The 18,923-nt window shown below is 38.9% G+C and overlaps 1 protein-coding gene across 27 annotated transcripts in view; it reads right to left on the bottom strand.

Moving 5' to 3' along the window:
- The window catches only part of camta1b (calmodulin binding transcription activator 1b), a 694,205-nt gene that overhangs the window by 652,423 nt on the left and 22,859 nt on the right, over positions 1-18,923 (bottom strand). For 12 of the 27 annotated variants that reach the window (XM_073917031.1, XM_073917032.1, XM_073917033.1 and 9 more), the window contains exons 1-2: positions 17,145-17,201; positions 10,002-10,103 (exon numbers count right to left, since the gene is read on the bottom strand). The exons of 3 other annotated variants lie outside the window; for them this stretch is intronic. In XM_073917031.1, the coding sequence (XP_073773132.1) occupies positions 10,002-10,103; positions 17,145-17,169 (127 nt within the window). In that variant the 5' untranslated portion in view covers positions 17,170-17,201. Of the gene's footprint in view, positions 1-10,001; positions 10,104-15,469; positions 15,710-16,332; positions 17,202-18,923 lie in introns of those variants that run through there. 12 more of the 27 variants (XM_073917040.1, XM_073917055.1, XM_073917047.1 and 9 more) reach the window with 6 other exon arrangements.

Below are 18,923 nucleotides of genomic sequence, written 5' to 3'. Positions count from 1 at the left end.
AGACCCTCGTCCCAGAGAGAGAGTCGGCAGTGTGAACGCTTTAAAGCAGGAGGGCGTGGAGAGATTTTTCAACAAATCGGAGGGGGAAAAAAGTGAAGGAGGAGGGCTGTCATGACCTCCAGCGCCGGTCCTCCTCTTCGAACCCCCTTTGAGCCAGAAAAACATGAGAATCTCGGTGCTAATCTGGGGTTTAACGGCTCATCTTTAAAAGGCCTGGCGGTGAAGAGCTGTTTTACTGTATCTGTCATGGCAGCTTGAGCAAGCATCACTTCAGAGAAAGAAATAAAAAAAAGAGCAAAGCTTGTTTTAGGATGGGATAAAGAGGGCTGACAAAAACAGATCTCAAATCGATAGTGTCCTCTTGCTTTTGTGCCACAATGATAGGATACCTTTTCTTTACTCGCTTTTTTTCTCCCGTCTGTGATTTGTGTTTGGCTAGCGCAGAGGACGATGTTGACTGAATTCTGATCAACTCTGGGCCAACATTGCATGCGAGGCTTTATCACAACTAATCAAGCTCATATAAAGCATTTTGACAGGATGATTGTGTGATCATGATCCTCATCATAAAGACTACAGTGACAGAACGGACGTAAAGATGAGGATAAAAGAATGAAAGGGAGGATGATAAATCTATTTCCCCGCCTCCCCCCACAGGGAAAACGGCCTGACAATGATTCACATTTCCTCTTAACGGAGAATAATGTGCCGTCCGAAAGCCATTAAAGCAAGCTTGTGTCCGGCCAGAGCCATGACATCATTTGGCACGCCACCTTTTCTGATTCAAATAGGATCCGGGTCCGACTGGTCAGTTTCAATTTCGCTCGTCCCTCCAGCTCCAAGATCAATACCAATCAAAGCAGTGATTGCTCTATTGTTCTGCTTAATACTGCAGCTCCTTCACTGGCTCCGGGCCTTCATCGCCATCAGCGGCCACATCTGCGCCATTCAATAGATCATTCGCCAGATAGCTATCTGGCATTTGGCTAATGAAGACTGTTTATAGAGAGGAGATTATTAAAATGCGAAGCTTCTCTGTGCTTTTACATTAAAAGCTGAATTATTGCCACCGTCGTCTCCCTGTGAGGGAGCTGAGAGTTTTAGAGGAGATTGGAAAGTTACATTCACACTTCTTTTATTTTTTTGGTCGATTGTTTCTCTGGAAGGGCGAAGCAGTGGCGCGGTAGGTAGAGCTGTTGCCTCACAGCAAGAAGGTCGCTGGTACAAGCCTCGGCTCAGTTGGCGTTTCTGTGTGGAGTTTGCATGTTCTCCCTGCGTTCGTGTGGGTTTCCTCCGGTTTCCCCCACAGTCCAAAGACATGCGGTACAGGGGAATTGGGTAGGCTAAATTGTCTGTAGTGTATAAGTGTTTGTGTGAATGGATCCCAGAGATGGGTTGCGGCTGGAAGGGCATCCGCTGTATAAAAACTTGCTGGATAAGTTGGCGGTTCATTCCGCTGTGGCGACCCCGGATTAATATAGGGGCTAAGCCGACAATGAGTGAATGAAGAAATTGGGTTAATAACTCAATTTTTCCACACTAATGGAGTCGTTTTGTATTTTTAAGTCCACACACTGATGTTTTGTTATTTTTTTATACTGATAATATGGGACAGTACATGTTTTTGTTTTGTTAAACAATAAAAACTTGTGGTTTAATACAAATAAAAAATTACCAGAAAACAAAAATGTTGTTGTTAAATGTATTTCTTACTATTTAAATTTTGTTTTCTTGAAAACAAACAAAAAAAAAAATGTAACAACTTCGAATACTTAATTACATGCACGTTTTCAAGTTTAGAACCTCAAATAAATTAAGTATATAACACTGGATTTGTTCATTCATTCATTCATTCATTTTCTTGTCGGCTTAGTCCCTTTATTAATCTGGGGTCGCCACAGCGGAATGAACCACCAACTTATCCAGCAAGTTTTTACGCAGCGGATGCGCTCCCAGCCGCAACCCATCTCTGGGAAACATCCACACATACACACACTCATACACAACAGACAACTTAGCCTACCCAATTCACCTGTACCGCATGTCTTTGGACAGTGGGGGAAACCGGAGCACCTGGAGGAAACCCACGCGAATGCAGGGAGAAAATGCAAACTCCACACAGAAACGCCAACTGAGCCGAGGATCGAACCAGCGACCTTCTTGCTGTGAGGCGAACGTGCTACCCACTGCATCGCCCTGGATTTGTTTTAAATTTTAATTTAAAAATCTAAGTGAAACAACTTATTTTTTGAGTACTCAGCTTAAAAAATTGAGTTTTTTGCTATGTAAAAATACCTCTGATTGAAAAGGAAAAGATTTGGCTGACATAATAAAGCTTGTTGTCTGAACTTAATTTTGTTAGATGTTGTCATAACTTGAATATATTAACTGTTGCGTTGATTTATTTATTTTTTTTTTTGTATAACATTATTCTTTTTAATGTGCTTTTTCATTGCATGTTCAAAGATATTTAGTGTAAAATAATAATCTAATTTACATTTGATATTCGCTAAAGCCTATAGTACACCTCTAAAGAACAATAGGTCTCTTGTTATATGCAACCACCCATTTTCCTTGAGCCTACTCTATTTCAGAGGTCGCCAAAGCGGAATGAACCAACTAATTCAGCATTTGTTTTAAGCAGCGGATGCCCTTCCAGCTCCAACCTAGTATTGGGAAACACTCATACCCCACATTCACACACACTACGGCGAATTTAGTTTCTTCAATTCACCTATTGCGCATGCGTTTGGACTGTGGGGGAAACCGGAGCACCCGGAGGAAATCCACAGCAACACAAACATGCAAATGCCAACTGGCCCAACTGGGACTCGAACCAACAACCTTCTTGCTGTGAGGTGACCGTGCTAACCACTAAGCCTCCATGCCGCCCCTATTTGGAAGCATTCTTTAGAAGATTTTAAAGCATAACGCCCTATTCACACGGGGCTTCAGCGTCAACGCTTCCCATTCACTTTGAATGGGTGACGTCAGACGTTGCCGAACTGCATTGTGGATCCGTCAGCGCCACTTCAGAAGCGTTCCTCGCTGCAGAAGTTGGGACTAGCTCAACTTTTCAAGCGCCGACGGAAGCGTCAGCCAATCAGATCGCTGTATGCAAATACACCAGCTCAGACAGTGGCCTATTGCTGACTGAATTTCATTGGCTGACGCTTCTATGATGATCGTTTCAGCTCCAACTTCAGACACGCCCTCTGTCAAGCGTTGACGCTGAAGCCCCGTGTGAATAGGGCGTAATGCTGTTATTCACTGCCATTTTAAGGACAAACGCAAACATACAGCACTGAAACAACCAGGGTTAGTACATGTGACAGATTTTTGTTTGACTAAACTAAAACAAAAGACAAATAAAATCTTACCTAGGAAGAAGCTCTCTTTGACGAATATACAGTCATATAAATGTACATATAAATAACATTTAACTTTAATTGAAGTTAATTTAACTGATATTAATTCCTTTTTTTATTATAGTACTCATTAAATAAAACTCTGCACATTGTTTCAGCATGTGTTCATCTTTGGTTAAAATATGTGGATGTAAATATTGTGCGATCTACAGAGGCATAAATATTCACAAGATAATATGCAAATCCGTAAAACACACTCCAACACCCTGACATTCTGAGGCACAATATAAATGAAGTGATAAGAAAACATATGCTTCTGACATGAATTATAAAGCGCGAGCAGATCCTATAAACTGTACACAAATAGACAAACACCAGCTTGAACCATTGTCTCACACCTGGATGCATAAAACCAACATGCAAATCCATGCAACGCTGACTAGCGAAGGCATTCAGAGACATAAACAAGACAGAGGATATGAGAATGCTCAAATACACATGGACTCAATCATGCAAATGAGTGTATGAATACAAATGGATAAAGAGTTGAGCTATGCATACAAAATGCACTTTAGAGTTCTGGCAAACAATTTGGTCCCGTTTTCTGCCCTGCCCGAGCTCGCTCTCACACTCTCTCTCTCTCTCTCTCTCTCTCTCTCTCTCTCATCACAGAAAAAAAATGGCATATTATCATCACTATGCTCTTCAATAGCTCCTTGTTTAAATCATGTAGTGAATGTCTGAGTCTTTAGACGACTCATAATAACCTCATTTCTGTGTTAATAACAGTGCGGTACATGAAAGCTATTTACACACTGTGAGCACCAACGCCAAAAAAACACTGAAAGTGAGCGACGGGATTGGTAAACAGCCCCATTTCAATCAAAAGTGCAGGGGTGCCCAAACTTTTTCTTATAAACAAACTTGATTGAGGGTGGAGGGACGAAGCTAGACATACCAAACTGTACTTCAAGAGTTCCCACTTAGATATGCTTGGCATTTATAGCAGGTTTGGCATGCTCTCCCTGAGAACCCTGAGCTCGGAGATATTTGAGCCCAGGGCTCCCGCCCGGTCAATAAGCATATCAGGGGATCCGAGATCTTTTAGGTCTCGATAGCTCACCCTTTAGAAAGGGGAGAAAAGCGTGGAGATGGGGTGGAAGGGGGGATTCTTCCAAAACGAAGATAGAGCAATAAGGGGAAAGTGATCCATTTATATTAAGCTAGGATCCCTCTGATTGGATTGTTACTGATTACGGATGAGTGGCCAGCAGTGTTCAATCATATCACGTGCTCCTCTCGAAATTAGTTTATGAAACTTCACTTCAAAAGAAGTTGCCGTGGTAACTAGGGCTGCACGATTAATTAAAAAAAAAGGTTGCGATCTCGATTCAACCCCCAACACGATCTTAATCCAGCATCGCTACAGTTCAGCCAATTATTGACCTAATTCTAAAATGCGGAAGTGCGCCTGTTTTCGAGATTGTTTTAAAACTTCTGATTCAGTCGCCTATGGGAGAAAAGACTAGGGATAATAAACGGCAGAAAACGGTCAAACTACTTGCTCTACAATACAATGTTTGCATTAATATACAGACCAAGTAGAATAATATAATTGGAAAATATCAGTTTGCAACATCAAGCAGCGTAACGAGCCGTTTTTAACGTCTAAAAATGAATGGAAGTGAATGAGACCGGAAGTCATGAGCCAAAAAGATTCAAATGGCTGCGCCCGCTCGTCGGCAAAGAATAAGGTGAATATTTTCATGGACAGAAAACCATAAAAGGTCTTCATATTATTTTATAAACATTGCTCGGCAACATGGACACCTCCAAGTGGTGTTAAAAATGTCACATACTGTATTCATAAGGTATAATTCACTCAAAAATGATGTTTACCTCAGAAAATGCCCGCCATGCCTATTTTGGTGAACTGAACCTGCATAGGCTGTGAACAGGGACGGATTTAACCAATAAACGAGGTAAGCGGCCGCTTAGCGCCCCAGGAAATCTGGGAGCCGCCTATAAATATGTAGAAGTATAAATTATAACTATATAATATCGTTTTCTACTATATTTTGTATGGTGAGAGTTAAACAAATACAACTTTCATTTAATTATTTTAATATACACTAAAATATATTCTTATAATAATAATGGCATGTTATGCAATAATAATAATAATAAAAATAATAATAATATAAAATTGTAAAAAATCCATCATGGAGCATTCAAATTTAGCAGTCAAATTTGTAAAAATATATTATTATTATTTTTTGTTGTAAATTCATTCTAAGAAAACAAATCATTTAAAATGTAGAGATTGCATTCATTTAAAATATCAAAAAGAAGATTGAGTGAGATATACATAAATCACTCATTATATATATATATATATATATATATATATATATATATATATATATATATATATATATATATATATATATATATATATATATATACACACACACACACACACACACACACACACACAGTTGAAGTCAGAATTATTAGCCCCCCTTAATTATTAGCCCCTCTGTTAATTTTTTCCCCAATTTTTGTTTAACAGAGAGAAGATTTTTTTTTCAACACATTTCTAAACATAATAGTTTTAATAACTCATTTCTAATAATGGATTTATTTTATGTTTCCCATGATGACAGTAAACGATTTTACTAGATATTTTTCAAGACACTTAACTAGGTTAATTAGGTTAACTAAGCAGGTTAGGGTAATTAGGCAAGTTATTGTATAATGATGATTTGTTCTGTCGACTATCGAAAAAAATAGCTTAAAGGGGCTGATAATTTTGTCCCTAAAATGGTGTTTAAAAAATTTAAAACTGCTTCTATTCTAGCTGAAATAAAACAAACAAGACTTTTGAAAAGAAAAAATACTATCAGACATACTGTAAAAAAATTCCTTGCTCTGTTAAACATAATTTGGGAAGTATTTAAAAAAGAAGAAAAAAGATTTAAGGGGGCTAATTCTGACTTCAACTGCATGTATATATATATATATGTGTGTGTGTGTGTGTGTGTGTGTGTGTGTGTGTGTGTGTGTGTGTGTGTGTGTGTCAACATCTATATGTGCGTTAATCAAAGGTGCTGATACTCGTAAATAGAAGGGGTGTGTCCCCGATGTCCTGGCCAAATTCCCTCCATCGGCCCTTACCCGTCATGGCCTCCCAATCATCCCAATCCACTGAATTGGCTCTATCACTGTCTGTGTTTGGCGAGCGCACTGGCATTGTTGTCCTGTGGCTGCCGTCACATCATCTAAGTAAATGCTGCACCCTCTATGATTGTGAAGCACTTGTGTACAGCCATACACAATAAATGCGCTATATAAATACACATTACATCTCTTTTCTGATTGGTCGGTGGGCCAAATCAAAGGTTATCCTCTCTGATCAAATGTATGATTTTATCAAAAACAAGGTGAGCTCCATTTAAACCAGCTAGTCATAAAAGAACGCTCTTCTGCACTAGCTGGGTCGTGACTCGCTCCCTAAGATGAGTAAAGCGAATGTGTACTGGCACGCACAGATGAAGCATGATTGTTATGAAGAGTGACATAAGCCTCCGCCAAGTGAAGCGTCACCGGACGCCCGACACGCTAGTGCTTGGCACAATTACCGCCGACTGTTTTGATAGCAAGCGAAGACTTCAAACTCCTCCACGACAGGAGGCCAGTTCTGCGATAACCTCACATTTGTGTTTTGGCGTCTCAGGAGACCAGCATCTCTCTCTCTTTGCTCTCTTCTTTGGTAGAGCAGTTCAGTCAACTGTTTGCATCTCTGCAACACGAACAAAACCTCTCATTATTTGCAGGATCTCAATTAAATTTTATCTTAGCCAATTTAAAAGATCTGTACGGCAGCAACTTCCCTCTTAATTGCTTGGATGTTTTTTTTTTTTTTTTTGGGAAAATAAAGCCTTGGCTGATAAAACACTGAAGATATGGGATACTGCGTTTGTGACAAGAAAGCAAATTAATGCACTGTCATCCTTCCATTGAAGGGATGCTTTTCCTTTGGTCTCCGGAGACTTGCTGCTTCTTGTCTAGTGACTCTTGTCCCAGAAAATATGCAATAGCATGAGGAAAAAGAAAATGTGCAAATTCATGCGATAGCATAACACTCTTAACAGCGCACATAGGCCTGAAAGAAAAAAAGCAGCACATCTGAACTATTCTAAAGAGACTTGATGATGTTCAATGTGGCTGCCTTAATAAGTGGGTGTAGATCATCTGGGGATTTCCACTGGTGGAGTGAAAAAGGCTACTCTGGACACTGGGGAAGAAGAGAAAGGGGAAGGCAGACCAGGATTCCTCCCAATTAGCTCACTTCGACATTCTGGTTCTGTCCCAGTTGGCTCCCAAAGCTTTTCTTGGCTCAACAAAGCAGGCTGAAATGGGGTCCACGAAGAAGCCCGCTTGAACTGGATCTCCTTTTATCCTCGGATTCCAACACGCCCAGGGATTCAAGGGCTCACGAGCTACGGCATTATAAGAACCAATGGTCTGCTTCGTTTCGAAATCAACATGTGGGCTAATCAGTGGATTACCATCGGGTCTGACTTATTAAAGGGTCACGAAACACCAAAACACATTTTTTGAGCTGTTGACAGTCGTATATGTGTCCCACACTGCTATAAACACCATTAGGACACCTATATTTCACTAAAAAGTGTAAATTGGTTGTTTTTGTGTTATTTCAAGCAAATTCGTACTTCCGGTTTGAAACGAATTTTTGAAGCTGTGTCACGGTCATGACATAATAGCCTGTATTCCAGCGTGCAGACTGGACGTCTGTGCCAGAGTGTGTCTTATTACGTCTTACAGTGTGATGCATTAATGCATGAGTAAGGCTTGGTTCAATCCAATCAGCGCGCTCTATTGTGCAACTTCATTAATATTCATTACGATCACAGTGTTCAGACGACAGAGACGCCACGTTGTGTTGGCTAAACAAGCGTGAAGTGTTGCTTTTATAGTTTGCTGCAGTTAAGTTTTGTTTTCATTTTCTCTCTGTGAGAGCGCAGCTGGAATCACGCGTGGATTAACAGTGTACGCGACGCTCGACAACAATAACTTACGTGTCTAAGGAGGATTGTTGTTTACCTGAGAGCTGTTCTCATCTGCAAACGCCGAGATACGGATTCGCTTGTAGTCTTCTCTTAATAAAGACGTGGCTCTAGTTGCTGGTGATTGTCCTGTCTCTACAGATTTGGTAAGTGAGCGACCAGTGCTCTTTGTTTATTCAGTTTGTTCGTATCGAACTAAGTTAACTATTGCACTGCGTGTAAACATGTTAGCACCACAACCAAACTTTAACCTCGTGTAAGATTTTTACCGCATTTTGTGACCGGAATAACACACGCAGCTTTCTGACGCTACCTGCCGTGTGCATCTAAGTTTCCGGGAAGTGTTGAGGTTTTTTTTCTCTCTCATTCGCCGTGCGGTATCAAACATTGCATGAAAAATACACGCTTAGAGCAGTTCTTCGTATCAAATATCTCGTTTGTTGCGAGGGACATGAATGAATTCCCTGAATGAAAGAGCCAAACTGCAGTTAAAGTCCACCATTTAATAATTTGGCAAATAATTCGACTACAGATGCCCATGTAAACACCATCACTTTCTCCCCTGTGTGTGTGTGTGTTTTGACTCTGAAAGTCAGCGTGCCCAAATAGACACTCCCACACCATGCCTCTTTTCTTTCTCCGACACTCCCCCCTAAACAGAGCTGGAAACGCCCACTTTTCTGACTTTTTCCAAAGTAGAGGTGTGAAAACACCCTGCTGAAACAAGGGTGTTTCATGGTCCTTTAAGCTCAAAACTTGCCTGCTGATGAACTGAAATGGGCAGAGACACGGATGAGACGTGTATCCCTCCAGTTGCTAATTAAACTGTTAGCCTCCAACAACTGGGCAGCAGAACTCCTGCCACTTAGTGTCCGTGTCGGAGTGTCTTCATTAAACGAGTGTCTCTTCGAAGCGGTCTTGATCCCTCACTGAGAAAGGCTGAAGAGACTGAGAGGGGAGAGCGCGACGAGAACTCTCCAATGAGGAAACAGGAGGTGAACACACCCTCATCCACACCCACGCAAGCCGACGCCTGAGCTCTGCTCAAACACCGCCGTGCGTTGATTAGCCATGACAACGAACTGCTGCTTCCAAAAATATGCTGCTCGTTCTAGAGCAGCATGGCCACGCATGAATAAACATCATCTGTAATGGAGCTGAATGAAAATGAGACGCTGGCCTTTTTTTAAGCTGATCCACCAAGAAACCGCCTCTCCCTCCCGACTCCCGAAGTCACCTAGTTGCTGAACGTTGGCTTACTGCAAATTGCTTTGATAGAATTCGCCAAGCTTCCAAACACACCAGGAAAAACAACTGTCATTGTGCTGAAAGCAAGGTTTTAGATCATATGCCCTTGCGATGATTTGATCTTTCCCTACTTTGGGCTCCGGTAATGCTGTAAGAAACGCTATTGATGAACTGTGCCAGCTGTGAGAATGAGGTTATACAGTATGTAAACGAATGGGCAGAGAAGATGAACAGCATTTCATAACGTTGTCATGTTTTGGAGGGATGCAGTGGAAAAGGAAGCCAGCTCTCTTACTGTTGTTGTCCGTGTCATCGCTGACACTCTTAGGAGGAACGTGGCCGGTGTAACCGACGGCGGTTCTGTACATTCGATCCGGATTACGTATTTTCTTCAGTCCTACAGGGGGACACAGTGGGGGAGGGAAGAGTGAGGGGGAAAAAAAAAGGTCTATGGGTACAAAAATACAAAGCCCTCCACTTTCTGATCATGCAGAGGTCATTAATTGCTTGCTTTGTCAAATGGTGCATTATTACTGTGACGCTGATGTCCTACGGGTGATACTGAAGGTCAAAGGGTTATTTCAGGTTTATTTTAAAGAAATAGTATCTGCCTTCGCACATGCAGACTAAAGAAGCCTTTTTTTTCCAGCATCGGTGGATTGTGTACAAGATGTGTATGTAGGTGTGCAATCAACTAGGCTGGCGAGGAGCTAAATGTACACATTGAATCATACCACATGACAAGGCTCTACTCATTTCTGTGGCTTTCTGGATTGTTAAATGCATGCTTTGGTATACAACTTTTGCTTGTTAAGCTGTGACGTATGAAATACTGTTTCCAGGTCCAAGCCCCTACTCATTTGAACTGAGAAAATATTAATTTATGACCACTGTTTAGTCATATCTAGGGCCAGACGAAATCTGCGGACATCTTTGGCTATTTCTGCTGAGAATTTTGGTAAAAGTCTGCGGATCTCTGCGGAATTATTTTGGGAGTGTCATTACTAAAACCTTAAAGGGCACCTAGGTTACCCCTTTTTTCAGATTTAATATAAGTCTTTTGCGTCTCTAGAATGTGTATATAAAGTTTCAGATCAAAATACCCATCAGATTTTTCATTTTACCTTTTACAAGATGCTGTTTTATACTGATTTCCAGCAGGGGGTGGTTTTGTCGTACTGCGCCTTTAAGCCGAGTTCTGCCCGCCTACTATTTTTACATGCCTCCTCCCTCAGCTGCGTCAGACAACAGACAGACAAAGGAAGAAGGTCTTACGTAGCGTTTGTGAGATACTACAGTAAGAACTAACCTTTACTAATCAGTATTGTGAAGTTGCATTGATGAGTCACACAATATTGTTACAAAGTTAACGCGCTCGCGCACACACACGCACATCGCAGATGACACACACACACACACGCACGCACGCAGGCAGGCGGAGCGCGCTTAGCTTAGTTAAGGCTAACCTCAAATACTGTGTGGATATCTGTTATGCTAATGTACAAAATAAACCTGATTTAACTTCCACAAACCGGGATTGAAGCGTCTTCTTTTATAATTGTTCTGACACGCGGCTGTGCTGATGAAGTAAAGCTGAAGTAAAACGCTGTAATTAATTACACACATACTCTGTTTTAAAACACTTTAAACATGTGAAACTTACTCTTAATCACATTTGATGATGATAGCTGATCCTAGCGAACAGAACAGACCTTTTATTCCCGGTTGCTCTGCGTATGTCTGTCTGGTCTTGTTGACATATACACGCGACTACCGGAACATGTTAATGCACGCAGCTGTCAATCAATTCGGTGGGCGGGGGTTAGCTACGTAATGGTGCGATCGATTTGAAAACAGCTCCAATTGGCCGACCCTTTTTTTGTAGTTATATTGAAAAAAAAAAAGGACTGGGTGTGTTCATATCATCCCAGTGTGACGGTCTATACACTATACCAACACACAGATCTGTCCAAAGAACTTGAAAAGTAGATTTTTTACCATAGGTGCCCTTTAGTATATGAAATAAAAAATAATCCCTTTTTAACTTTTATTTAATGCTTAAAATGCAAATCCAATTAGATTCACTTCATTTGGGAGATAAAGCAAGTTTGTCATATAATATATCCAGTAAAAGACAGAAAATATTACTGTACAAACTATATTGTACATAAATCAGATGAACATTTTCACATTAGTCAATAATATTACTGAAATTAATTCAAAAACTGAATAAATATAGATTTACACACATTTACTCAAGTAAATAAACAGAATTAATGATGGGCTAAAAATCTGTGGAAAACCTGCAGAATTTTGCGTGCGCAGATTCCGGGAGGGCCTACTACACATTCACCCTTTCACTGCCCGCTCTACCAAATGGTTGACCATGTTTTACTGTTTTTTTTTTTTTTGTTTTTTTTTGTTTTTTTTTTAGTATTAGGGTAAATAAAAACATAATCCTGTTGCACTTCTACACTTGATTTTGGTTTTATTGTAAAAAAAAAAAAACAAAAAAAAACAAGAAAACATGTTAAATAAAAATCTGAATTATTTTAGGGAATACTTCAAAAAATACAGATGATTTAATATTCAAGTGTTTTATTTTGATTATGTTTTTAAAATAAATTGGTCTCACACTTCATACTTTTACCATAAACTGACATAGCTACCATTTGGTAGAGGTTGATATTTTAAAAGTTATAGGATGTGTTGAAACAAAAATGCACCTAGTGTGTTAACTAGTGACATTACAAGTTTTTATTTTTTATTTTTGCTTGGTATGGGGTACACTACAGTCTCTGGACTAGCTGCATTACGGACACCAATATTTTAACAATATATAAAATGCTAATCACATTCTGGCCATCGGATATTAGGCATGGATATATATACAGTTGAAGTCAGAATTATTAGCCACCCCCTGTTTATTTTTTTCCTCAATTTCTGTTTAACGGAGAGAAGATTTCTAAACATAATAGTTTTAATAACTCATCTCTAATAACTGATTTATTTTATCTTGGCCATGATGACAGCACATAATATTTGACTGGAAATTTTTCCAGACACTTCTATACAGCTTAAAGTGACATTTAAAGGCTTAACTAGGGTAATTCGGTAAACTAGGCAGGTTAGGGTAATTAGGCAAGTCATTGTATAACGATGGTTTGTTCTGTAGACTATCCAAAAAATATATATAGCTTAAAGGGGCTAATAATTTTGACCTATAATAGTTTTAAATAAATTTAAAACTGCTTTCATTCTAGCTGAAATAAAACAAATAAGACTTTGTGCTATAGTATGCTTTGTGATAATGTTTGTTACTTTCCTCATGGCAAACATAGAATTTATAGGCAATTTATTTATTTTAATGAGTAAATATTATATTCAATTCAATTTAAATTGTTTAATTACTATATTACAAAATGTTTACAGCAAAAAAAAAAAAAGTTTAAAAATTGTGAAATTTTAGGACTTTGTAAATAATTAATTTGATAGTTTTGCCTCTGTATTCTGTTTTTTATCATTTTATTTTAGCATTATTTTATTTTACTTTTTATTAAATATTTTTTCTTTGATTATTATTGTACTTGATGTTATCCAATGTTATGGTTAATATGATTGTATTATTAAAACACAATATATATATATATATATATATATATATATATATATATATATATGTTTGTGTGTGTGTGTGTGTGTGTGTGTGTGTGTGTGTGTGTGTGTGTGTGTGTGTGTGTGTGTGTGTGTGTGTGTGTGTGTGTTTGCTGTATGCTGAAAACGTGCTGCACTCAAAAATGGAAATTATCATCATTTACACATACTCGCGTCAGTCTAAAGTTTCCTTTTTGGTTTTTGATTAAAATTGGATGCAAATAATTTGGTTACCACTTCACTTTCATTGTGAGGACAAACAGATAAAAGATAATATTTTATATACCACAGACACCAATATTTTAACAATTTATCAAATATTTATCACATTCTGGCCATCGGATATCAGACATGAATATATACATTGTAATCGTGATTTTCGAAGGTATTACATCGCTTTGTAAACGTTTATTATTACCAATTGTTGAGTCTCCCCATACAGTTGGATATGGCATTTGGAGGCGGAAGCAGCGTGACGTCACACTTAACAAGCGGATGGACATAATATAGGTAAAGCTTAGACAGGATACAGCTGCTGATATGTGCATCAACATTTTTTATGACACTGTATAACAATAAACAGTATTTTAAAGTACTGTGACGGTTGGGTTTAGGGGAAGACGTCAAAAAATACAGTTTATTTAGGTAATTTTATAAATAATACTCTATACAACTATTGTTTTTGTGTTACTCTGATGGTTATGTATAGGGTTGGGGGTAGACATTAATAAAATACAATTAATGGGAAAATTAATAAATGTTATACTTTATATTTACGTTAAATTTTTGTTAACTTCCAGCCGCAATCATATCTGATCTAGCAACAACTAATAATGTGCTGCACAAATGGAAACGGTCATCATTTACACACTCGCGTCAGTCTAACGTTTCTTTTGTGGCTTTGAAATAAAATTGGATGCAAATAATTTGGTTACCACTTTCATTGTAAGGACAAACAGATTAAAGATAATATCTTATTTTATATACCACAGAAAAAAGAAATTCATGCAAATTTCGTATACGGTACAGGTGATGATTTATTTATATGTGACCTGTCTCTTTAAACAAACATCTTCTGCTGTAAGTAACCCATACACTTGAGATACAACAAAAATCTAAAGAGCTAATCCAGCACACTAACATCTCCCTGATGTCACCTAAATACTAGTAAACTAACCCAGCTGTTAATTTTCATATCGACTCTTTGACAGTGATGGTCAAGGATTTAGTACTCACTAGTAAACTGGACACACTGCAGCCTCTCTCCTCACAGTTGACTAATTCATCCATACAATCAATATTTCACAGAGTCTATTGAGCCGAAAGAAACTTTTTCTGATAAAAGTGGGAGAAACAACAACATGAGCATGGCTTATGAGGCAGGCAAACCTTCAGAAGTGGATTTTTTTTTTACACAACCCAATTTGTTTTGAAGAACTACTGTTTTTAAAAAGTGCTAGATCTCAAAAAGCAAATGTGAAACACCCAGGAGCCTAATTTCAAGCAGAACTACACTGAAATTTCACTTCGTTCAACTGAGTTTACACAGCCTGCTATTCTCAGCACAATACAGGTGAGTGGAAGCACGTATGTGAGAGTCAAAAAACTGAATAAACCAGCCGAGAAAAAAAGACTCTAATGCACTTTCTAGCCCCTTAAAAAAATCAATAAATAATCCAGAAAAATGACTTTGAAAAGATCTAAAAGTTGATGGGGGTAGTGAGAGGAACACATCATTGCATGTAAGCTGTCATCATCATGTTGGCAAGAACCACTAGAGAATACGCTTCCTGTGTGGAGGAAGAGAATATAACTGATCCAGGAAGCTGGCAAGAGCAAAGACTGTCAGATACAAATGCGTGACACAGTTTTAGGCCGTACAGGTCAAAAGAGGCGATGTTTTCTCCTGTTCTGTGGCAGCTCGAATGGGTAAAAATAGCCTAGAATCGTTCTGTCCCCAAACTTACGTTACATTATGACACATTTTTTCTTTCTAAGAAGTAGAGCAAGAGCAAAGCTTTACCTGGACTCGCGTGGATAAATATGCACGTTGAAAACAAACAAACACACACACACACACACACACACACACACACAAAAAGGTAATACCTTTTTCTGGCCAGGTCATCTTTCAGCAATATCACAAATGAGGATCTCCAGACCACCAGCCAAGCTGAAAACACAACTCTGCTAATGCCTACAGATCCGAAGTTCAACGCACTTCTTTCGAGAAGACAATTCTATACGTTGCAGTGTTCACAAGAGAAACAGAACACGTGCAAGCTACTGTCCAACACAGCCTCTCTGTGAGCTCCCCCAAATCACAGAGGGCAACTTCGTCACTTTGATGGAATTCTTTAATAGGCGAGCTTAGTTATCACACTTACTTCTAAAGTGTGTGTGTGTGTGTGTTTGGGGGTTAAAGGGGGGGTATTCTTTTGCAAAGCTCAATAGCGCCACTTTGTGGCTGTTATGGACAAAAACTTCCTTGGCTGCCTTGATTTGAGGAGATATAGTTGAATAAATAATTAAATGTTGACAAACTCACGGCTGTTATTTCAAGGTAATCCAGACCTAACAAAACTGAACAATCAGCATTTTCCTCCCATACTAATATCTGCGTATTTTTTCCCTTATATAGGCTATATATAAAAAATACGACCTCCGAAAGGGATCAAAGTAATCAGAAGCAGATGGAGAGTGTTGCGAATTATAAATGTGATCTGAATTATTTACATTTTCCGTCAAATTCGTTTGATTTAGTATACAGGAATACAAATACGTTAATCTCTTAAGAATTTCACCACCTTAAAAGAATCATTTCAACGAAAGTCTATACAGAGCGCGCTCTGCTATCACAAACGAAAGTGAACTTTAGGTTTCGACGAATCATAATTACACTCAAATCAAATTAAAGTCAATGATAAGAGCACAAACTTGCTTTCGCTTTAGTAAAAGAGGGGAAGACGTACCTTTCATTTTGCTGCCTCATTAAAATTCCGCTTCAATTTTCCGGGTGTCCTTTCCAATCCAGTTTAAATGCGTTATTATCTAAGAAAATAACTGCTGACAGCTTCAAAACAGCGGCGGCCAAACAGTCACAGTCCTGGGAAAATATTCCACACGAGACTGAAGCATATCGAGCAGCTGTCGGTGGGTTCAGTCACTATAAGGGGGGTTCTGGTGGGGGTGGAAAGAAATCAATCACGTTTTAGAGCATCACCATAAATCTGCATTTATCGCTTTTGGAGTTAAAAGCGTCGCCCTGTTCAATGCGAGAGAGAGCGAAAAAAATGAAGTAGTTGACCGCGTTTGACTTCACGGAGCTCGCTTGTTTGTCAGCCCACGGGGAGCGTGGATGCGGTGTGGAGGAATCCCACTCTAAACCATACGCGAGTCATCTCACGCGTTCATTTCACGCGTCTCATGTGCGCGTCTCAGTCAGAACACAAACATGCTTCTCTTCATGCAACGAAGGCTGTGGCTCGCCTCGACTTTGATGCGCGTTGACTTTGAAAAGCCTCCGAGATGAAAGGAGTCGCGTAATGAACGTAGCCCGTGATTACCTAACTCCGTTCCCGTTATTTTAACAGCCGTCTCAGAGATGGCTAATCCCATCAGCGCTTCTGCTCCTCTTTTTTGCCATTTCGTGACAAACACAAGCTAAGCGAAAATGTCACTGACTTTCTCCGCCGCGCATCCCTATCCCGACCTTCATCATCTGGAGCTCGGCGCTGACAAAACAGCGAAATGAAAAATAATAATCTTGTTATTTCTCTCTTACCTTCCGGCTTGTTTTCGGCAGCCATTTCCCCTCCGCGCGCCACATCCTCCTCCTCCTCCTCCTCCTCCTAGCGACCGGGGGGGTACCACGCGCGTTCACGGCGAGGACGCGGCTGTGGAGGGGGCGAGAGGCGGGAGGCGCGTGCGTAAATACGCGTTAGCTATTGGCCGCAAAGTGCCATAAATGACAATGGTGCTTTCGGTGATGCTTCATGAATTTTTCGAGATCCATACCCCCCTCTTTTATCCATCCCCTCAACGCCATTGGTGAATGGATTTTATTTAGGAGACACCTTTACAATGCAACGACCAATAAGGATTTGTGGATGGATGCGACTATGGGATTTAGGGGAAACCTTATTGCAAAGCAGGCAAAATAAAGTCGAGTATTAGTCAAATAATGTCTATCTGACAGACAACCATATCCGCGACAATAAATAACTCCTCTTATAATCGAGATACGTGTCCAGCAGTCTTAAGTACTAATAACATGCCCCACTGTGTCATATAATTAGATGTTAACAGCCATGTTAGAGTCGTTAATCTGCCACTCGTGCTGAAGATGACTGTGAATTAAGAATGGCATGAATAAACGCGATGGGGCTTTTACTTTAAAACGTTATTGCATTTAAAGTCAGCACTTGAAATTAAAATAAATAAATGAATAAATAAATAAATAAATAAATAAATAAATAAAAGAAAGAAACATCTGGATGAAACGTTTGAGGTCGTGCGCGGATCTCAAGCTGTTTCTCGAGCGCTGTCCACTCGTGGGTGCTGAAGGAGATGGTGCTGAAAGAACAGCTCCACTCATCGACCGTAAACAGACTGAGCATTGTGAGTCCGTCTGCCGTTTTCCCAAATGAAGCCTAATCAAGAGTGTTTACGTACAACAAAACAGCATGTAGCGATTAGGCTACTGCCAATGTTGTTTGAACAACAGAAGAAACAAGAAAAAAAAGAATGCATGCCAGTAGTTATGGCGTTGTAACATTTTATAAACTTGTCGTCTTTATATAAAAAAAGATTAAAAGCTATCATTATCATATGCTGCGAATGCACAGATGAATAATAAAGTTTATTATTATCATATTTAGACAAATCATATATTAATATTAAAGGTCATCATTATTATATTCAGAGAATACACTGATTAATATTATAGGCTACAATTGAATACCCACAATATGCAGATTGATATTAAAGGCTATCATTATTATATTCTGACAATATGCAGACTAATATTGAAAGCTATTATCATATTCTGACAATATGCAGATTAATAATAAAAGCTATCATTACCATATTCTGACAATACAGATTAATATTAAAAGCTATTTTTACCATATGTCAATAATACGCAGATTAATATTAAGCTATTATCAGATTCTGACAATATGCAGATTCATAATAAAGGAAATCATTATAATATTCTGACAATATGCAGATTAATATTGAAAGCTATTATTATCATATTCTGACAATATGCAGATTACCATTAAAGACTATCATTATCATTTTAAGACAATATGCTAGTTAATATTAAAAGGTATTATTATCATATTCCGATAATACGCAGATTAATATTAAAGGGTATCATTATCATATTCTGACAATATGCAAATTAATAATAATAGCTAGCATTATCATATTCCGACAATACGCAGATTATGAAGACTATCATTATCATATTCTGACAATATGCAGATCAATATTAAAAGCTATCATTATCATATTCTAACAATATGCAGATTAATAATAATATAGCATTATCATATTC

The sequence above is a fragment of the Danio rerio genome, chromosome 11 (assembly GCF_049306965.1).
Source record: "Danio rerio strain Tuebingen ecotype United States chromosome 11, GRCz12tu, whole genome shotgun sequence".
Lineage (NCBI taxonomy): Eukaryota > Metazoa > Chordata > Actinopteri > Cypriniformes > Danionidae > Danio > Danio rerio.
Note: the sequence above shows the minus strand (reverse complement) of the source record. Positions and strands in the feature narration are given on the sequence as shown.